At 40.9% G+C, this 22,860-nt stretch overlaps 1 protein-coding gene across 3 annotated transcripts in view; it reads left to right on the top strand.

Annotated features, from left to right (window-relative positions):
- AKT3 (AKT serine/threonine kinase 3) overlaps window positions 1-22,860 on the top strand; it is a 261,075-nt gene that overhangs the window by 234,753 nt on the left and 3,462 nt on the right. For all 3 annotated transcript variants that reach the window (XM_058669410.1, XM_058669411.1, XM_058669412.1), the window contains exons 11-13: window positions 2,662-2,876; window positions 9,209-9,296; window positions 17,425-17,527. In XM_058669410.1, the coding sequence (XP_058525393.1) occupies window positions 2,662-2,876; window positions 9,209-9,296; window positions 17,425-17,527 (406 nt within the window). The remainder of the gene's footprint in view (window positions 1-2,661; window positions 2,877-9,208; window positions 9,297-17,424; window positions 17,528-22,860) is intronic.

The following is a 22,860-nucleotide window of genomic DNA, read 5'->3' as shown; positions in this document are numbered from 1 at the left end:
ATCCAGCATGTGCTAAGGTTCATTTTAATAGGGCTGAAATGTGCTTGAGCGTTGTACCTCACTCCACCTCGCTTCACTATCATACCTTTTGAATTTGCTCTTTGACAGTAAAAATCAGTTAGCCTTTGTGCCAGCAAGAAAATTCATCAAAAATAGCAAGAAGGGAGTATAGTAATCCTTAGGTTAGAATGTGGATTTCATATTACAATAATTTTTTAAAGTAACTACTAACAGAGAAAAGTTATCTTCCAAAAAATTGTCTAAAAGAAAATACTGAATTTGAATTGACTTGAAGATTTCTAGAGTGTTTGTGTTTTGAAATGATTTCAATTTAAAGAAGAGAAAAAATAGCACAGTGGGAACTTTTTTTGTTAAATATTCACATGCAGAATGTCATAATCACTTTTGTTTTTATTTCTCGAATGGTTCATCTTACAGCTACTTGGAGGCAGCAATTAAATTAAAAACACACACACACACAAAAAAAAACCTCTCCAACTAACTGATAGCAAGTTTTTAGATGCAGAGGGTGACTGAGTCACTAGGATATTGCATCTGAGCAGTGCTTGTATTTGTGTGTCTCTTAGATAATACTTGCATCAGTATTGTTCAGTACCAGTGATATGGCAAATAGTTCTAATGATGGCATCATGGATCTGTATATCAATTAAACCACGGATGTTCAGAAGCAAAGCCACTTGTTTTGAGAATCAGCATTCATTTACAAAGCAAAATAAAATTCATCATGTCAGACCGTTTTTTTTTTTTTTTTTACAATGCAGTTTTATTCTTCTGTTGCTTATTTCTCTTCAAAAATAAAAACCCTCATTTTATGTATTCACTTTCCCTTCTGGCTGCAAACCAGGTATTTAAACAAAAATAAAGGATTGCCAGTTTTGCCAGCTGGGGATGAGAACCCGGCTGGTGAAATGTGGGTTCGGGAGGCAGTTAATCCAGCTTTTATGCTTTTTATGGTTATATGAAAAAAGAGGTTAAAAACTGCATTTGGCTCCTTTTCATGTGTATGCCACTGTTTTATTGGAATGTAGTTAGAGCTTAGTTACATTTTAAATTTTTAGTTATTATGTAGGATCCAAAGCTATTAGGTAAAGGCCCACAAATAGTACTTTTTACTAATTGTCCATGTGATAGGTCCTTAAACCATTAAGTTATTGGTATTTCACAATGATGTATATGTATAGCATTTCCTTTAGCTTAAGTAAATGAAGAGTTCCTTATTTTTTTTAAGATTACTCTTTGTTTTCTACTTGTTCTCCTATTAATGCTTTTAACCAGCTAGACATTTGAAATGTTTTTGATTAATGGGGAACACTAGAATTTATTCTTTGTTGCTGTTTTCCTTAGTTTATGATTCGCAGGAGATTTCTGGAACAATTTAGGAAGTTCATCTCTTAGTAGTAGAATTCCTTGTTTTTGTCAGTCATGCAGTTGTCAGTTATAAAGTTATAAAGCTTTTCCTTATATTCCAAAATACTTTAAATAACAGCTTTTCTTCAAATTCTGTCACTGGCATTTTAAATATTCTTTCTACCAAAGTACCTTTCATAGTGTTTATAGATAATCATAATGTGAATCACAAATATCTGCAAGTATATGAATTTTTTGGTGAATTTTAAATAAAAGTCACATAGGCATACTCTTCAACAAAGAACCTCATTAAAAAGAAAAAAATGAAACATGAATTCAGTTCTATTCTGCTCTTATCAAAATTTCTCTTACATAAGTAAGTTTTTTTAAAAAAACACAATATTTATGTATACTTATGTATACATAACTACTGAAAGCTGTATGTGGATGAGGAGTGTTTCATGGGATAAAAGCAAGTGGGAAAAAAGGTGAAACTAAGTTTTTCTTGGGAGAAATGGTAAATTATCACATATCAGTTTGAACAGGTCACTCCAATATAGTGAAACTGATGCCTGCCAGTCTTTTCTTGAGATGCATGCACTTTGCAATGTGTTTGAGGGAAGAAATTTAAGGACATAGAGCACTCCGTGGTTTTTGTTGTGTTTGACAGAAGTTTTTGTTGGGAAGTAGTAAAGTTTTGGATACTGAAATATATTATAACCCTAATAACCTTTGTATATACTTTGTTGATTAGATAGTTCTGAAAAGGAATTGAAATACATTAAATTTTAATGCTGTCATTACTCGTTCTCTAAGTTTGTTTACTTTTATCTTTCAATCGTAAAATTGTATTTCTCAGTTTTTGTGTGTCCCTTTTGGTCTTCTTAATGCAGAAATGCCTATGGCACATGATTTACTCTGAAATCAGCACAGCTTAGCAACCATTGTTATTTAAAACTCATATTAGTGGCACTATCAAGAAACATTAAGTAGGCCTAACAGAAAATATATAAATATGCAAGCTACGTGTCTCATTTGACCCCTGCTTTTTTTTCCCCCAGCTTAGGATTTATTACTTTCTTTGGTATGACCTTTGCCCTTCAGAATGAATAGATTTGTGATTTGTACAGGAAACTTAATAGATTAAATCTCAAGAAATCAAGAGACGTTTTGGGCTTTCAACCTTCATGCTCATTTTTGTGTAAACCTCCTGTATATGCAATGTATTATGCTTAAAAAGTTAATGTGTAGTTATTGTATAATGATGAATCTTTTTACTGGTTTTATTTTTAGGTGTTAGAAGATAATGACTATGGCCGAGCAGTAGACTGGTGGGGCCTGGGGGTTGTCATGTATGAAATGATGTGTGGGAGGTTACCTTTCTACAACCAGGATCATGAGAAACTTTTTGAACTGATACTGATGGAAGACATTAAATTTCCTCGAACACTCTCTTCAGATGCAAAATCATTGCTTTCAGGGCTCTTGATAAAGGATCCAAATAAACGGTAAGCCTCAAACAATTCTCAGTGAGTTACTGATGAATGTAGTTAGCAATTGTGATATGGAAATTAATTCAAGTATAACTAACTCCAAGAAGCAATGTATTTGGTGCAGACATCTTCCAACTGAGACACTGACTTATTTTTAACTGCATAATATAGAACATTTAAAAATTTTCCTCAACTCTTAACTTGGAAATTTTATGCAGATTTACCAAATATGGATTTTTGAGAGCCTTATTAACCATGTTATGGGTGAACAGTTTCTTCATGACTTTATTGCTTGATACTGTTGGGATATGAGGCTTCCTTTTCTTTCTTTTGTTTTCCCAGCTTTTATATTTCTGATGATTTACATTATGCAAATAGGCCTGTTTCTAAACTTTCTTCCCACATCCAAGCTATATTAACAAACTTAACTACCTTGTTTTCCCTTTAAAAATATTCTTTCCCTTGCATGACTGAAAGGATTGATGGCCAAGGGGAAAAAAAAAAAACTTTTTATACATTTTGTATGTGTTTTTGCAGCTATGGCTAAAATCCAAAGAATAATATAGCACTGGCTGCTTTGCTGAATTAACTGCAGTATTCTTAGTTCATATTCATGTGGTCATACTATGTAGTATGAGAAGTAATATATGAAAAAAACATAAGTACAAGTAACATATGAAATAAGTAGTATATGAAAAAAAGTAACTTTCCATGTTCCTTAATGTATGTGCTCATCCATATGTATGTGTGTATCCATGCTACCATCCAGGGGTTAATACATACCAACATTTCTCTGAAAGTCTATTAGTTCTTAAACATCTAGGAGGTTGGATGATTTCATATAGCATTGACTGTTCCACACCCCACATGTTTTGTTACAGTATGTTGCTTGAGATTGGTGTCAATAATTTCTGTTTATTGACACAACCAATTAATGCATGAAGGTATGAGTGAATACTAAAAAATTTGTGCTGTGGCAACGTTAGAGATGGTTTTAATTCAGTGTTTCAAATTTGAATTTGTAAATGATGTGATTCGGCCTTCTGCAAATACAAGCAAACATGATAAAAAAGATGACCATCTTCTTGTTTTGGAAATGTACTTTATGTTCCTACTAACTGATTGATATGTGCATTTGTAAAATATTTGTTTTTCATTTTTAGAGTACTTTAACATCTATCATTTCCTTTGCTTTTTCTTGATTTATAGGCTAGATATTATTTTCATTTCCACTTGGTTGGAGGGAGAATACAGGTCTACAACAGGGTTCAGTGATCTAGTCAAAGTCTCACAGGAAACTGATGCAGAACAAGCAGAGAAATCAAGTTTCCTGGTTCCTATTTGGTGTTCTTATGGATTTTTTTTTGTATTGCATCAGTTTCTCTGTTCAGATTTTTTAAAGTTATTTATTATGGTTCTTTTACCACTGTGTCATGAGCAGCACATGTTAATGTGTAGTTTAATCTCAGCAAAGATCTCTGTTTTATCTATTTGATTTTGAGATCAAAGGTTTGGCTTGATTTCAAGGGCAGGGCATTTTTCTTCCTGATTTTTCCTGTAGCTTTGATCACTCTTTCCTAAGCCTCTCTCTCAGTGACTTACTAGGGGGAAATTGTGCTTATGATTTTCATGCCTTGTATCTCAGCCATTTTTTATTTGTCAGCAATTCCTCCGTCTCATGGACAACATATAGTAAATGGAGAAGAACTATGAATGGATGTGAAGTAAATTTCTAAGTTTTTAATGGCTTGGTGTGTCACATAGCTCCAACTATTTCCCTGCCCAAAGATGGTATTATTCAAGAGAAGACATAGTGTTTACTCTTATTTAATGTTTTCTATGGTAATAGATGTACCATCCCCTTCAACTACTGTATTGAAGTACTGGGACTGCAAGAATGAGCAGGATGAACAAGTCTCTGTTGTAGATATTTGTAGAAGAAAGTGGGGCACAAAACATGTTCCCGGTTGTTCACATTAAATTACATACAAATTGCAGTGAAAGTGTGGACTCTCTCTAGGGATCGGGGGACTTAACTGGCTTGTGAAGGAACTGAGGCTTGCAGTGGCATTCAAGAAGATAAATTTACATTTATCTAGGTTATAATTTACATTTAGCTAGGATTACAAATAAACATGGCATTTGAGAAGTTGATTGCCTGTTGTATAGAATATGGGTTGGGTAATGTTGGGAGTAAAAGCTAATATGTTGGATTGTTAAGACCCTGTATTTCTTAGAAAACATCTAATATTTATTCAGAAGGGGATAAAAATCTGCAAGTACCTAAAATAAGGAATGCTACATTTAGATTGTGTTGTTAAAAAAAGGTAATTTTGGTGACCTTTTCATGGGATAGGCAGTCCCAGTAGTTAGTAATACTAGATTGTCCATTTAGTAGATGGAGTCATTCCAAAAGCAGTGATGAAAAACCTATACAAAGAGTTGTATGAATACAGGTGACTGAGGGGTGGAGGTAGGGGTGCTGCTGAAGTTTCCAACTAAAGTGACTAGGAAACTGGTTGCTCTTAATAGGAATACAAGCAAAGGTAGAGGCTTCCAGGAGTAAACGTTGATACTAACTTTGGGTGTGTCAAATCTGAGGCCTTTTGTAGTAAACCTAGATGGAAAATCATGCAAGCAGCTGAAAATTATCCAATGCTTTAGACGTACAGTAGTAGAATCTAGGAAATAGTTACAGCAAAGAAAAGTGTTAGAAAACGTAAAGTGTGAAAAGAAGAGGGCCCAGGACACAATCCCGGGAAAGATTAAAATTTGTGGTAGAAAAACAGAAGAAAGCCAACAAAGGACTCTGGAAAGTCTTGGGAAGCATACTCCAAGATAGCATTCTGATATGCCGTTATTTCTCCTGCTCAGCCAGATGCTGCCTGCATTCTTCTGGTGCTGTACTGGAGTACTTGTCATTTCTCCTAAGGACCAGGGGTCAATCTGCTTGATTTCTTAATCCTGATTACTGTGTGATCAAAACCCAAAACCCAATCATGTGTCGCGTTCAGTACAGCAGGAAAATGTGATTTCTCTGGCGTTTCCAATAGTGAGGAATCCGTACAGGGAAGGGTTTAATTTGGCATTCTGATATTGGAGTTTAATATTCTGAAGCACAAATGTATCAGTTCAAAGCATATTTTGATATTATTTTGAAGTCTCAAATTGTATATTAGGGAGTTACTGACATAGAAATTTTTTGACACTTTCACACTTTGAGAAAGCCTTGTGTTGAAGAATCTCCCAGCTTCTGAAATGGCAGGGTAAGGTTGTATTCTTAGACTTTGCATAATATTCATGGCCGATGTTTTAGTTTTATATGTGCTTGGTAAATATAGAATAAATGCTGGCTGTGTCCAAAGCCAAGCTATTGCTAAAAAACTGAGGTGTTACACAAAAAAGAATTGCTGAAGTTGGATTAAAACCTCTTGGCAGAATGATGACGATTCTCCTCCCCAGCTCCTCCCAGATGTGCTGTCTCAAGTACACGTCAGCTGAAAACAGTATTAAAATGACCTCTAGCAGGAGTGTCGGGAAATACGCTGGTGTTTTGATCTTTCTCATGCAGACTACTTTGATGCAGATTGTTGAATATTAAATTATTTTCAGAAGTTTGTGTTAGTGCTTCTGCTTTTCAGATCCTCCAGCACAAGCACAGAATGCTTTTGGACAATCCAGTTCTGATTTCTGCCCTCGGAAATGTTTGCCTTCTCCTGGAGTAGAGACGAGTTCAAATTAAAATAGAATGAAAAAGAGTAGAAAGGGACTGGTATGCTAAGAACTAACTAACTGCACAGTTTTTGGGCTCTGAAGACCCTAGATGTGAACATGGGTATTATGATCTGATCGGTCCAAAGTCCCATTTCTAGGATGTGGTTCATTTAGAGAATTCGCCCATTCTGTGGGAATCCCCTAAGGCATTCGGGCACCAGCTGACTGTTTCATTTTCCATTCTGACCATGTTTCAGAGGATCCAAGGTGCTTTCCAGTTGTATGTTTCTTATCCATGACAACCAAAACTCATTCAAGTTGCGGATTACATTTTTCTGTGACCTGTTTACAGGATTGTCTTACGTGGTGGGGTTAGAGTTGATATGTTCTGGCTCATGAAAAACAGCTATTGAATTTTCAGATATGTTGTGAGCTGGATGTGTAATAGAATAGTTATTGAAAATAACAAACTTACATAAAATCAGCAAAAATCAAAGGCTAATAAATACTCAAACTTTTTGTCATTCTGCATTTTGTTACATTAAATTCTGCATTTTGTTACATTAAATCCTTATGAAGTTATATCTGCTGTATCTGTATGGAAAGTACATACAGTGGTTTATTGTACATCTCTTTTACCTCCATGTTGAGTGATATCACATTGGTAGCTTGAAATTGACCAGGGTAGAAGTATTTATAGCACCAAAACTGACCAGTGCTGTAAGTTAGGGTTTGATTTATTATTTTTTTGGTTGTTTAGACTTGAGAAAGTAGTAGAGAAATGTTAACATTGTAGGTTAAGTTTAAAAGTGTCTTGTGAGCCCAGCGTGGTAGCCTAGTGACTAAAGTCCTCACCTTGCATGAGCTAGGATCCCATATGGGTGTCGGTTCTAATCCCCAAGGCCCTGCTTCCCATCCAGCTCTCTGCTTGTGGCCTGGAATTCAATCAATGACAGCCAAAAGCCTTGGGACCCTGCACCTGTGGGAGGCCTGGAAGAGGCTCTTGGCTCCTGGCTTCGGATTGGCTCAGCTCTTGCTGTTGCAGTCACTTGGGGAGTGAAATCAGCGGACAGAAGATCTTCCTCTCTATCTCTCCTCCTCTCTGTATTGTATTTCTGACTTTCCAATAAAAATAAAATAAATCTTTAAAAAGTAAAAATGTCTTGTGTCTTCGTATATTATGCTGTAAATAATGAAAAAAAAAGAGTGGGATATTCTCCAATCTTCCAAAAGGATTTAAAAACATTTATTTATTAATTAATTTGTTCATTTGAAAGGTAAAATAACAGGAGAGAGATATCTTTCGTCTGCTTGTCACTCACCAAATGCTCAAAATATCCAGGGCTACGCTTGGCTGAGGCCAGCAGCCTAAAACTCCCTCAGGCTTGCCATGGGAGAGCAGGGGCCCAACTGCTGGCCCTCAGCTGCCACCTCGCCAGACGCACGAGCATGGGGCTGGGCAGAGTAGCCAAGATTTAAACTGGTGCGCTCAGATGGGATGTGGGCATCCCAAGTGCCACCGCAGTCACCTCCTAATATCGCCGAATTGTTAACCATTCAGAAAGAAGCAAAGCCTGAAAAATAAGGGAAGTTGTGACGTGCCTCTCTAAGCATTAGTGTTAAGGAAACAATCAGCTGATATTCACATCAGAGCTAATTGGAAGTCACTGCATTCATAGGTGGCTTTGGACTTCAGTCAAAATTTACAAGTTTTCTGTGAAAATTAGTTGGCCAGCTTGCAATAAAAGAATTGTATACTTTATTATCTTTGCAAATTTTGTATTTAATGTTCTTTTATCATTAAATGACTTAAACAGGTTTTCTTTACTCTCCCTTTTTCTTTCCATATTTTCTTTTTTTTCCTTTTCTCCTCTTGTGTCATTTTTAATGTCTGATGTGTACTGTTTAACTAAGGCTGTCAGGAAACATTTGAATTTCTTTTTATGTATTTGTGAGGTCAAATACTGGATAATTAATATTTTTAAAAAGGAAGTAAGGTGTTTTTAAATTTTTAAATTCATATTGCATATTACATTACAATGACGTAATGTTCAATAGATTAGTAATACTGTTTCTGTGGAATTCATTTGTGATATGAAAGTAGTCTGAGTTTCTGTCTATAGCAGTGTTCCATAAACTCTTTTTATAACCAGACATTTGGTTATTTCAGATTTGTGTTCACAAGAATACATTTTGACTTGAGTCATTCAAAAAGGAATTCAGTTTACATAATTGACAGGGAAATGACCATTTGTTGTGTTAGGTGCTTACCTGTGTTCCTTCTAACTCCTTGGTACTCACTATACAGATATTGTTATCTCCACTCTATAGATAATAACATTGAGGTTAAACCACTTGTTCACTGTCACACCTCGTATCAGTACCAGAGGTAGTTCACTGCCTGCCCGGGTCTGTCTGCAGTGCTTCAGTTCTCTTGCAAATGCTTGTCTGTGGCGAAGTTCTTACAAATAGCATGTTAGGGAAGTTGGATCCTACAGTCAGAGCTTATTGCTTTTATGGTTATTTATCCAAAGAACTGTTTGTTCATAATTTTGCACTTTTGAAAAAATTTTTTCTGTGTTGGGTTCATGTAAATGTTTTATACTAATTTGATTTTATTTCTATCCTCTTAGCCTTGGTGGAGGACCAGATGATGCGAAAGAAATTATGAGACACAGTTTCTTTTCTGGAGTAAACTGGCAAGATGTATATGATAAAAAGGTAGGATATCTTTAAGGCATATATATATGTATACACACACACATATATATGGCATTTTATATATATATGTACTATATATAGTAGCTTCTCTGCTAAAATGGTTGTATAGGAAAAAATCGTTCTGAATAATATTGAGCAATAAAATGATATTTTCTATTTTAACTGATGTTCTAGTAAAATTCTTATCCTAATATTTTATTTATAATTTTGGTTTACCAAGTAACTCCTGAAATCATGTTCAAAATGATCAAAGAATTTAAAGACATTTAATGTTAATATTTTAGCCACATCATAAATTTATTGGTTTGAGACTTGTTATTTTTACAACTTTTTGCTCACAAGATAGGTACCAGTAATTATATGTATTTTTATTTTTTTATATCTTATTTGTTTTTATGCTATAATATATGCTTAAATTCTGGAACGGGATTCATTCCATCTTTTAAAAATTCAGATATTGGTAATATATTTTTCTTTTTTTTAAAGATTTATTTTATTTTTATTACAAAGTCAGATATACTGAGAGGAGGAGAGACAGAGAGGAAGTGGAGCGCCGGGATTAGAACCAGCGGCCATATGGGATCAAGGCGAGGACCTTAGCCACTAGGCCACGCCGCCGAGCCCAGATATTGGTAATATGTTGATACGATTTTTGATAAATGTATAAAATTATTACTATGAATTTTTTTGTAATTAAGTAATTTTCTTGGAATTTTATGAAATAGTTTTGTTTCATTTTCAGCCTATCCAAATTTTTCATGTTTTTTGAAATATCTATTAGAATGCTTATGTAGGATTTGTTTTATGTCAAGTACTTTTCTTTTTATTAACTCCCAAAGGAAGTTATGATATCCTGTAATACATGATCTATGAGGAAGTAATACCTATAACCTCATTTCTGTTATTTCATTATTGGTAATAGGGAATATGATGCTTTCTTCTTTTCATCTTTCTTGTAAAAAAAAAAAGCATTCATTCATTTATTTGAAGGGCAGAATTCGAGAGGGACAGAGAGAAAGAGCAATATTTCATTCATTGGCTCACTCCCCAGATGGCCAGGGATCGTCCAGACTGAAGCCAGGAGCTGCCTCTGGGTATTCCGCATGAGGTGCTTGGGCCATTTCCCACCACTTTCGCAGGCCATTAGCAGAGACCTGGATGGGAGGCAGATTAGCTGGAACATGAAGTAGTGCCTCCTTGGGGTGCCAGCATCACAGGTGGCAGAGTAGCCTACTACACCACAACACCAGCCTCCCCCCTCCCCGCTTTTATTTTTCTTTTAAAAATAAACTTATCTTTAGTTATATTCCTTACGGTATTTTTTTTAAAAGATTCATTTATTTGAAAAATGGAGTTACAAAGAGGGAAAGGGGAGGGAGTAGAGTCAGAACTATCTTTTTGTGTTCTTGTTCACATCCCAAATGCGTGTCTGGACAGGGCTGTGCCAGGACAGGCCAAAGCCAAGAGCCAAAACTCCATCCTTATCTACCGTGTGGGTGGTATTCCTGCCAAGAACTTTGGCCATAATCATCCTAGACCCTTCTAGATATTTAGTAGGGAGCTGAGTCAGAAGTGGTACAGGTAGGACTTCAGCTGGCATTCTGATGTGGGATGCTGCCGTCACAAGACAAGGGTTAACCCACTGCACCACAGTGCTGGCCCTGGAAACGTGCTAATTGTTCTTTTTTGTAGCTACATGTCTAAAATAGTTCCATCATATTAGCATCTCCTGTGTCAATTGGAAATAGAAGACCGACTGAATGCCTGCCAGCTTCAAGCATGCAGTTGTTCAGGATCTGGGGAGATTAACCCTAGCATGGTGGTCCTAACTCTCCGACTGCCACCACAGCCTTATGGAAGTATCAAGGGACTCGCTGTTTCTCTCACCCCTCTTTCCCTCCACTCCCCTCAGTAGGTGAGAGTCTCCTTTCCCCTTCACTCTCCCTTGCCACCTCTGCCTCCTCTCCCTTCCCCCAGTCTCTCAAGCGGTGGCTTGCACACCGCTCCCAGAGCCGTCACAGCCTCTTGCCAGGATCTGCAGTAGTGGAGATCTGCAGTCTGGCGCCCACGATGGGTATTGAACCCAGGTTCTCAGATGTGAGGTACACAAGTCCTGACTGTTCTGCTAAGTACCTGCCTCCCAAAATTCCAACACATTTTAGAAAATTTGTTTTACAAATTTCTTTGATTTACACTATATAAAGAAGCACACACTATTTATTTTAGAAACATGGTGGAAGTGATTTGGTAACATTGGCAGTTTGGTAGAGGATTAGTGTGGAGAGAATTGAATGCAGATTTGCTGCCTTGACATTGCTGTTGAGGTGGCACATGGAACCCAGCTCTAAACATGCGTTTGTAGTAAACTAAAATGATGACTTGAACCCACAACCTTGGCTTTCCTGTTTGAATTGTTGAGAACTGCATTTTTTGAAAACATAACTAGTTTTCAAAAAAAAAAAAAAAAAGATGCTTCTCAGTTTAAGGCTTTTTTTTTTTCCAGGAAAGTAAGTTTATAGTTAATGATGCTATTCATTAGTAAGCACACAAAAGCTGAGGTTTGTAGTTAAATACTTCTTACCTAATACATACTGTATCATTTCTAAATCAAATTTTATATTGTATTCATTTATTCAGGAATGTTTTGGGAAGAAATGGCTGGATAATTATCATATGAGCTAGATTACAAAGCCAAAGCTATTACTTGAATAAGGAGGTAGAGAGGGTCTTTCATAAAGAAGCTGGCAGTGAGTTTTACGTACTTCAAAATATATGATGCAAAACGCAGTAGATTATAAAGAAAAATATACAAATCCATAGTTACAGTTAAATATTTCAGTGCTCATCTTCAAGTAGTTGATGGGACAAGAGAATCTCGAACAATACTTTCAGCCAACTTGATCTGACATACAGAATACTCCCTTCAGTGGCAGAAAACTCATTCTTTTCATTATTCCACAGAAGACTTGTTACATTGTAGCAGAATTTGAGCAAAATGATTATAAGTTTTAAAGAACTCAAGAAATTTAAAGCATGTTAAGAAACGAAAGTAAAAGCTAAAATAGATAAGTGGAAAATTTTCAAGTATTTGGCAGCTAAGTATAGTTATAAATAATCTGTGGGTCAGAAGGAATCAAAAGAAAAATTGCTTTGAACAGGCTAGAAATAAAAGCTTAACTGTAAGATACAGCCTGAGAAGTACTTCAGGGGTGTTTTATGGTGTCAGATGCCTGAACTGGGAAAGAAGACGGATGTGACTAGTATCAGTGACTTTAGTTCCTGTCTTAGGAAGCTATGAAAAAAAAAAAAAAAAAGAACAAACTAAGTCTAGTATAACCAGAAGTAAGAAAAGCAAGATCAGGACAAACAAACAAGGCATAGGTAGATAAAGATGTTAAAACTGTATACCAGTCTCCTTAATTAACGTATATGCAGAAGTTTTCGTGTAATTTTAGCAAGTTAAATCTACCAATACATATGGAGATAACACCAACCAACCAAGGTTTTCTTCTAGGAGCACAAGATTATCAAATTTAGTAACAAAGAATAGCTCTTCATTACCAGTGGGACTTCTAGGAGTAGAAGCTTGGTGTACCAATCAGAAGTGGGCCAGTGTAATTCACTAAATTCCCAGACTAAGGAAGGAGTTTCTGAAGTTTTCTCTTTCTAGAAAATCCATCACCTATTTCTGACTTTAAGCAAAAATTAGCATGTTCTTAGTACATTAGGTTTTGGGAAATTTGTCTGCCAATCTATGAACATCTGTGAAAAAATATTTGGTTACTATCCTAACAGCAAAAGATTGGATACTTCCATTAGGCAAATATGTCCCTATTAACTTCATATTGAGACTTTTGACTGGTAGAATAAGACAAGAAAATAAGATGTGTGTGGATTAGAAAGGAAGAAATAAATCTGTCTTTATTCATAGGCAACATGACTTTGTAGAGAACCTGATAAGGATCTATAAAAGGTTTAAAACTTGGGTTGCTTTATACAAAATAAGTACACAAGGGGCTGATGTGTGGTATAGTGGGTAAAGCTACCACTCACAGTGCCAGCATCCCATATTGGCACTGGTATTGAGTCCTGGCTGTTCCACTTCCAACCAAGCTCCCTCTTGCATCTGGGAACCAGTTCAAGTGTTTGGGGCCTTATACCTACGTTGGCAATCTGGAAGAAGCTTTGGATGAGCCCAACTCCAACCTTTATGGCCATTTGGGGAGTGAACCAGCAGATGGAAGATCTCTGAGTCTCTCCCTGTCCCTCTCTATAATTGTCTTTCAAGTAAATAAATCTCTTGAAAAAATACATGGAAGTTTGCAAAAGACAGAACAACTTCAAAATACCATTACCATTAGCAATAAATACATGAAGTTCTCATACTTTAAACGATGACTTGTTTGTTGTTGGAAATGCAGAATGGCTGGGAGAAAGAAAATTGAAGCAAAGTGAGAGGGAGGGAAGAGGGAAAGAGAGAGAGAGGGTGGTCTTCATCTACTGATTCACACCCCAAATGATTACAACAGCCAGAGCTGGGCCAGGCTTAATCTCGAAGCTGAGAATTCGGACTCAGTTAGCTGGGCAGTCATCACCTGTTGCCTTCCCAGGCACATTAATAGGCAGAGAATGGGAGCTGGGCTCTGGCATTGTGACATGAAATTCCATTGTTGCAAACAGTGGCTTCATCTCCTGTACCCCAGCCCCAGTAGTTTCAGTTCTAATCAAAGAAATGAAAAACCTTTATATTGAAAATGGAGGGGCCCAGCGTGATAGCTTAGTGGTTAAAGTCCTTGCCTTGCAAGCCCAGGATCCCATATGGGCACCGATTCTAATCCCGGCAGCCCCACTTCCCATCCAGTTCCCTGCTTGTGGCCTGGGAAGGCAGTCGAGGACAGCCCGAAGCTTTGGGACCCTGCACCTATGTTGGAGACCTGGAAGAGGCTCCTGGCTCTAGATTGGCTCAGCTCCAGCCATTGCAGCTGCTTGGGGAGTGAACCATTGGATCTTCCTGTCTGTATATCTGCCTTTCCAATAAAAATATAAATCTTTACAGAAAAAGAAAATGGAGATAAAATCCTGATAAAGACGAGTTTAAAAATAGATGCACACGGGCCCGGCGGTGTGGCCTAGCGGCTGAAGTCCTCGCCTTGAAAGCCCCGGGATCCCATATGGGCACCGGTTCTGATCCCAGCAGCTCCACTTCCCATCCAGCTCCCTGCTTGTGGCCTGGGAAAGCAGTTGAGGATGGCCCAATGCATTGGGACACTGCACCCGCGTGAAATATATTTTGACAGCTTCTTGAAAAGTCCGATGTACACCAAGGGTAGTTATTCTGCTATCTAACTATTTGTGTAAAATAAAATAAGTCTTAAATCTATATAAAGGCTTGAACACAAAAATGCCCTAGCAGACATATTTGTGATAACTCCAAACTAGAAGCAACCCAGCTTGCATTGACAAATGAAATGGATATATAATGTTGCACATTAATGCAGTAGAACGTTGCCAACAATAAAATGGATCAGCCCTTAATACTTGTGATAGCATGGAAGAATACCAGAGTAATGTTCAGTGAAAGATTCCAGAAACTACATCATGTGGTTTATATAAAATTTATAAAATACAAATATATGGCAGAAAGCTCATGAAGAGAGGATAGATTTCCCAGGTGCCCAAGGAAGCAGGTGCAAGTGGTGTCTGTCTCCACTGTGTTGATTGTGGTGACAGTTTCATGGTGCCATGTATGTTACAACATTAAATTGTATAGTCTGGGTCTGTGAAACAGAATAGACTAACCACATCTCCATGAAACCTTTCCAAGTCCTCACTGTCTTGTAGCTTCATGTTTTACTTAAGGGGCTGTGTAATGACAACAACAAAAATCTATGTCGTCCGTGTGCTGTGACTCAGACCGCTTGTGATTGAGATGTTGAATAGAAAGCCAAACCAGCGTGAAGATGCACAGTGACACAGTGAGCAGCCTTTTGATCAGCATGATCGAAGCATCCTTAGTAACAGCGTGACATTTTAAGCTCTCTGTGAGAGCTTAAAACCCACTTTAGGGTGTACTTCATTTTTTTTTAAGTTAGTGGTGACCATTCTATCTGTCTTATCTCAGCTTTTCTTCAACTTGAAGGCAGCTTTAGATTTTGGCCTCCAAAAAGTAGCCCACGAGAAATCCATTTAGGTTAAAAGAATTTCTTTTTTTTTTTTTTTTAAAGATTTATTTATTTTATTACAAAGTCAGATATACAGAAAGGAGGAGAGACAGAGAGGAAGATCTTCCGTCCGATGTTTCACTCCCCAAGTGAGCCGCAACGGGCCGGTGTGCGCCGATCCGAAGCCGGGATCCAGGAACCTCTTCCAGGTCTCCCATGCGGGTGCAGGGTCCCAAAGCATTGGGCCATCCTTGACTGCTTTCCCAGGCCACAAGCTGGGAGCTGGATGGGAAGTGGATTAGAACCGGCGCCCATATGGGATCCCGGTGCGTTCAAGGCGAGGACTTTAGCCACTAGGCCACGCCACCGGGCCCTAAAAGAATTTCTTGTGGTTAACTTTGGATTGAATGGATGAAGAAGATCTGTTTGGTGAACATCTGTAGAGTGGTGAGTCAGAAGGAAAATCAACCAGAAACTCACTTTCCCAGTCACCTGCTGGGTATGGGCTTTCTAAAAACAAAACAAAACAAAACAAAAACACTACAAATTCTCCGGTGTTCATGATCCCTGACATCTGTGTGTGTGTGTGTGTGTGTGTGTGTGCGCATATGTGTGAGAGAGCACGCACAGTGCGGGTGAGTGAGCTGCACTGCTGTTGGGATGGGCGAGGGAAGACCTGCTTGCTTGAGCCCAGTTAGGTGGCAGCAGCTTGCTCCTCCCTGCCCCAGGGGAGCTGGTCCAGGTGGGAGATGAAAGGCAGCTGAGAGGGAAGTCAGGCTGGGCTGGAGTAGACACTACCCAGCTGATCACTGGAACCTGGATTTGGGTCCTTTCCCCAGAGTGCTTCCTACCAGTAGAGATCTTGGAGGCACAGAATGCTTTGTCATGTGTGCCAGAAACTAAAATATGGCCCTTTAGCTTTTCAACTGAGCGCAACCTATTTCTTTAGAATGCACTCTGTCTAGATTTTTGCCTGGTTATTTAACATAAGTCTGGTGTCAGAGTGAGAAAATGTGTTGATCCAAGGCCAGTTGTGTGTTTCTGTCGCTGCAGAAATTATTGCACAATACCCATTTCTGGCGGTGTGTTTTTCATCTTCCCGTCTCTGTGAGAACTTGCATTGTCATGTGGTGTGCTTGTCCCACTCTGAATGATTTTCAAGCAGACCTTGTGGTCTTACTGCAGGCCTCAGGACTGGGCATCATTGGTTACGAAGAAAGCTGCAGAGCTTACCTCCCCTTGGACCCCCCTCAGGGACAGTGCGTGACTCCTCCTCATCTATGCCCCAGCCCTTGGCAGGGTGCCTGCCTCGGGCATCTCCAACCTTCACCCCAGGCCTGCTGCAGGTGCAACACAACTGAGTCCAGCTCTGTCAGTCCCAGGCAGTGACTCAGACCCCTTGTGGAGTCACTGTCCCTTCTAAGGATCCCTTGAAAGCAAAGGACAACATCATGTGTGTGTCACCTCAAGCATCCTCATCCCAGTGGCGTTGGTGCGTGTTTCAAGTAAGCAGAGTTCCTTGTGAGGAACGGAGGCAGCGTTCCTGGCAGGGACCTGCGGGTGAGCTATCATCAGCTTGTGCTTTGAATGGTCACTGCTCAGCCAAGTGCAGAGAAGGACAGTGAAGCTGGCCAGCTTGTTCTGCATCAGGAAGAACCTGCATGTGTCCCTGTGGTTCATCAGCAGATAACAAACCATGATGGATGTTACGGTTTTCCTTTCTGTCCTCATCTGTAGCCCTCCTTTTTTCTGTGTGGCATAGTCTCCTGAATCTTACATAGATCCAGGGCACCACCACTGCGTGTTTAGGCTGTGGACTGGGAAGCCAGACGCCCCATCTGTCCTGCGCAGTGCCTCAGCCCTTTAGTTATTTGTATCATTTGTGTAATGATTTGCTGTATGATTTTTAGCCTCAAAATGAATGTTTCTACGTTGAAATGGATTAATAATGTTCGTCTTTCTTACAGCTTGTACCTCCTTTTAAGCCTCAAGTAACATCTGAAACAGATACCAGATATTTTGATGAAGAATTTACAGCTCAGACTATTACAATAACACCACCTGAGAAATGTAAGTAGATCTAGAAAGCAATTGATAGCATTCTAAAATAACTGGGGGAAAAAAGTCTTAAAAATCATCTGGTATTTTCAGGATCAAATTCCACAGTGACCTAACTCCATTCCATTCAAGAATACAATGTGAAAATGTCAAAAGATGTGCAAAAAGCTCAGCTGTGCAGGCAAGACTGTATGCAGAAAACTTGTGGTGGAAGTGGCAAACGAATTGGTCTTTCTGTCCTCCAGTGGGGTGCTCTGACGTCAGCTGACAGAGCTCTTCTATTTCCCAGGCTTGGTTGCTCCCATGCCACCTGCACAATCCTGGTCTCCTACCTCATGCTCTTAAAATTCACTTTAAACTGAGCCACTCCTGTTTATGAGTTTTCTATTAAGCCATGATGTTTGTGGAGATGTCACTTAATTTGCTAGTAGTTTTTAATACATATAAAATTTTATTATACTTATGTTAATGCACCACCTAAGATTGCTCAATATATAGTATTCTGTCTGCCACTGTGAAAAATGCCATAAATAAGTGGATTGTAATGTAAGAAAGGCTAGTTTAAGTAATCTTTACACATTCTCACGATGACAGAAGTCTGTGTCTATCCCTCAGGAATACAGATAGGATTGAGCGTGGGTGATATTTGGCTCACTTCAGGAATTTTAAAGTCACATACCTTTACGTTAACACAATAACATCATATCAGTCTTCCTCTTCTTTCGCTTTGTGTTCTGTATTCTCCTTTCTTATCTTTTGAGAGACAGAGAGAAGAGAAGGGAGAGGTAGATCCTAGGTGTGTGCAAGCAGGAAACTGGAGTTGGGAGCTGGAGCTGAGAATGGAACTCAGATGCTCCAGAGTGTCCTGTGGGCACCGTACCTGCTAGGCCAAGTACTCATTCTCATTTCTTCCTTATGACTGTTTAATTGGTGGTGCCACTATATCCTGAGTGTCCCTGAGAAAGAAGACTGACGGAGAAATAACGGTAGTTCCAGTTACGGTTGAAATCAATAGAGTTTAGCATCAGAATGCAAACTAGAGTCCCTGGGGCCAAGGGTTCCTAATCTGGGAACCTGGCAGCAAGGGAACCCTGGCCACCCAGTGAAAGTGGAGATATGATGGTGTGCCTATATGTGCTTTGCTTTCTTTAGATTTGCAAAGTTGAAAACCTTTTACCGATCATGTTATAAGCGGGGGAAATTGACTCCCAGAGAGAAGTGGAGCTGATAGAGGTCGATGAGCAGGGCTTGCTGAGCGGCCAACCTTAGGGAAACGGCACGTGGAAGCGGCTGCTGTGGAGAGCCACTGGCTTCTCCTCTGTCTCGTGTGCTTTTGCACACATATTAGAAGTAATCTTAGAGAAGCCTGTGGAGTCACTGGCAGGTAGCTAAGGACTGCTTGAGCGTGGATCACAGGCACAGGACTTGGCCCTGGGCTCCTAGCCTGCTGGACAGCCCCAGTGAGTGGTGGCATCAGCCCGTGGGCAGGCCTCACCACAGAGCATTTGCTTGGCCCAGTTGTTTGGATCTGACTCCAGTTGTAATCAGACCACATCATTCCTCTGCTTTGGACCTACCAGTAGCTTCCCACTGCACTTCAAGTGCAGCTTATTCCCACTGCCTCATACTGTCCTGGCTGCTCCTCATCTGCTGCTGTCCCCACCTCCCCCTGCTGTCCAGTGTGCCAGCCTCACTTTGAACATGCCATACTTCCCTGTGCTGCCGGACTCCAGTATCTGCTGTCCCCTTTGCCAAGGATGTCCTTGGTCATGGAATTTTGTAGGAAGAGCTCCGTCCTCCTCAGCTCTCAGCCTAAGTGTTAGCTCATCAGAGAGCTGGAGATTCCACTTCAGAGGCTCACTGACACCCCAGTTTGGGCACAGCCCTGGACTTGGCCCTAGGAAATCTTCCCCATGGCATCTGTGGCACTGACTTTTGGTATAGGATGTGGCAGAGACCTTGTCCTCCAACAGGGGAGGCTGGGAGGGTGGCAGGACACTGGGTGTGGCTGAGCCATGCTCGTGAGAAGCTGTGGGCCCCCCATGTTTGAGCAGCCCTGGGTTCAGTTTTGCTCAAGAAGCCTTTGAACCAGTGCTGAGTGCTGATTTACTCTGTGATCCACTGCCTGGAGGGAGCCAGCAGGACCCCAGGTAGGCATGGGCACAGGCCGTGGGAGTGGGCAGAAGGAAGTATCCTGCTTGCAAGGTGAAGAACAGAGCAGCACACGTTCAAGCTGCACCTGGTTACACCTAGGTTGAACGGCATCTGCCTTCCTAGCTTGCTGGTGACTTTTGTGTAATTAATTTGAATTGTAAAGATCTGTCGGGAACCCAGAACTCTTCAGTATGCATTTTACTTGCCTTGTCCTTAACTCCAGGCTGACGTAGCACTTGTTCCGATGAGAATTTGTCATTGGTGTGCATTTTATTGGTTGCTTTCTAGACCCGCTAAAATGAGACTCAGGCATTAAGATAGTGTTTAAGTCCCTAGCACAGCTTCTAGAACATAATTGAACCTAGTTTCTCAGCTGGTTTCTAACACTGTAAAAGCCATCAGGAGTGTTTTTCCTGGCATGTCACATTTTGTCTTAACGACATTTCTGTTCTGAAATGAAAATCCATGATTTCAGACTCGTAACGTGTTTTGTGAGGCCTCTGACCTGAGTCTTTAAAAGAAAAAATCCTTTTCTAGCTGCAAACAGGAATACACTGGAAGCCAGTACAGCGTGGGGATTTCCAAGGTGGGTATTGCAGTCTACCTGTGGCAGTGGGGCCTGTGAGTGGGCATCATTGGTGACATGCAGCCCTGCTCCCGGGCATTGGGCAGCACAGAAAGGAGCACCTTACTGCCTGAGCCCAGCAGCCATCCAGCGCTGCTGCCCTGGCCCCACCCTTGTCTCCCTGCTCAGTCTCTCCAGAGAACAAAGGCAGATGAAAGGCTCCTCTCCCAGACCGCAACACTCTGCGTGGTGCCTGGCTGTGGCCCCTGTGTTCAGCTCAGCATGGCTCTGGGCATCCGGAGCCCCTGCGCCCTAATGTTTCACAGCAGTTCCTGAATCTTCCCCAGCCCCCCACACTCCCCGGGTATGGGAGCACCCCGCCCTTCCTGCAGCTAGGTGGGAGTGGGGCTAGCGAGGCCCGTCACAGATCGCTCCTGGCTAACGCACAGAGGTTTGTTCATCAAAGTCCACAGGAGGACCATTTGTTAGCAATTATCTTCCCACTTGCCACCTTGCTTTTATAAAATAGAATGGAGTTATTTTTTAGGACAAATCAGCAGTTAGAAAGGCAGAATGTTCCATTTTCTACAAACAGCTGCAGTAACAGGCCAGATTGTCCTCACTGGTGTTAATTAATTAGAACAGATTTTAGAATGTGTCGTCTTTCGTTACATCCATTAATGGTCCTCTGCCTTCACAGCCTGATTTCTGGAAATTTGGTGGCTTTTGCTGCGTATTATTACATCTGTTAAGTGCTGTAAGAAAATGAGGCAACTTATGCTACTTGGATCCAGGGACTATGAGTAGCATGTGGAATTGGATAGTATTTTCTTTCTGCAGATGATTTTTTTAAAAAATAGTTCATGTTCATTGTCGTCATTGTGCACTATGGCAATCCATTTATAGCTGAAACTTAGAACTTATTTATTTATTTTAGAACTTATTTATTTTTAAAGGTTTATGGGTTTATTTATTTGGAAGACAAAGTTATGGGGACAAACAGATCCTTCATCTCTGCTTTACTCCTCATATGGCCAGGCCTGTGCCAGGAGTCTGGAGCTCACCCAGGTCTTTGGACTGTGGATGACAAGGGCCCGAATACTTAGGCCTTCTTCTGCTGAGGCGCCTCTGCAGGGAGCTGCTCTGGAAGCGCAGCGGCCAGGTCGTGACCCAGCACCCATGTGGTTGTCTCAAGGTCCCTCCAGAGTGGTGTCACCTGCCACCTCCTCCAGCTCCCCCCATGGCAGCCTGTGCCTCCCCGAGAGGCCTTGTCCATCGGGTGTGGGCCCCACTGTTGCCATACTTGAAACCACAGAAAGGGTGCTGAGGGCTGGAGTCCCTGGCTTTCAGAATACTGAGGCCTGAGCCCTGGCCAGGGCTGCCTGTGCCCCAATTAGATCCCCTTTGTTTTCAGAAATGGGATGTATATTTGTTCCTGAAGTGACAGAATGATCATTGACTTGGAATTCTCAGCTGACAGCCAGCAGTAATCAGTGCTCCTCTAAAAGGGATTCAAGCAGAAGGCCCTGGGAGAACTGGGCTAATGTGGGCCCTGGGTGGTGCCGGCCTCCAGGGACACCTGGCTCAGGGCACAGGGATCCAGAGCCCCACGCCCCTGCTGCCTGATGCATCACTGCCCAGGGCCTGGGCATGCTTGCTGTGCTGAAACACTAAACAAAGCTGGTAAAGGCAGCAGCCGTTTCTTCGAAATGTGATTGTTACCTGTTAGAATCTGAATGTGAAGGTTTCAGCTGCCTTTTCTCCAGTTTTAGATTCCAACTCAACAGATAGGCCATTGTCCCCCAGCTCCCGACACCTGCAGAGCCACCGGAGAGGCCGCCTGCAGTTGGCACAGTCACTGCAGAAAAGGGGTCCTCGGAGGTCCCTGTCTGCAACCGGCCAGGGGCTGGAGACACTGCGGGCTGGAGTCATTCCCTCCCAACACAGTGGGAGCCTTGAGAGGTTAGAGGTCACGGGGTTGGCCTAATGCCCCTGTGTAACAGTTCGGAGGCTCTTCTGCCTTAATCCCGAGAAGAGCAGGAGAGGAATGGTTGTTCTTTAGATGAAGGCACAGCCCAGTGGGATCCAGCCTTTCTCCCAGGACATGAAACCCGTTCGATAGCAGGATAGTGTACAGTTACAGGTAGGACAGAAAACATTTCAAATGGAGCCCCTCCCCTACTGGCTAGCAAGTCCAGAGACTGGGGATGCTGTTCAGAGCTCTGGCAGTGGGGCCTGTGTGGAACTCAGCCCAGTGCAGGTACTCAGAGAGCGCGTCACCTCCAAGCAGGAAGAGCATCCTGACAGCTCAGGATTGTGCCACAGCCCAGCCAGGGCAGCAGGCAGCCTGGGGGAGGAGCAGCCGGCTGTCAGCACACTCCTGCCCTGCGTGCTTCCTGCTAAGCAGGGCTGAGCTAGCAACACCTTTCCCTGTTTCTTGTGTGTATTCTAGTTTGAAGTCCTATCATAGGAAAATTGGAAATGATGAGCTAAGGCAGATGGCAGGTGTTGAAAACAGTTCCATAGGAAGCAGCCACACCCAGGGCACCGTCAGGAAGAAGTGTGAGCCTTGAAGACATTTGTTAATGGATTCTGTAAAGATACTTTTTGGTGTCGCAAAATTCAT

Source organism: Ochotona princeps, chromosome 10, assembly GCF_030435755.1.
Source record: "Ochotona princeps isolate mOchPri1 chromosome 10, mOchPri1.hap1, whole genome shotgun sequence".
NCBI classification, from domain to species: domain Eukaryota; kingdom Metazoa; phylum Chordata; class Mammalia; order Lagomorpha; family Ochotonidae; genus Ochotona; species Ochotona princeps.
Note: the sequence above shows the minus strand (reverse complement) of the source record. Positions and strands in the feature narration are given on the sequence as shown.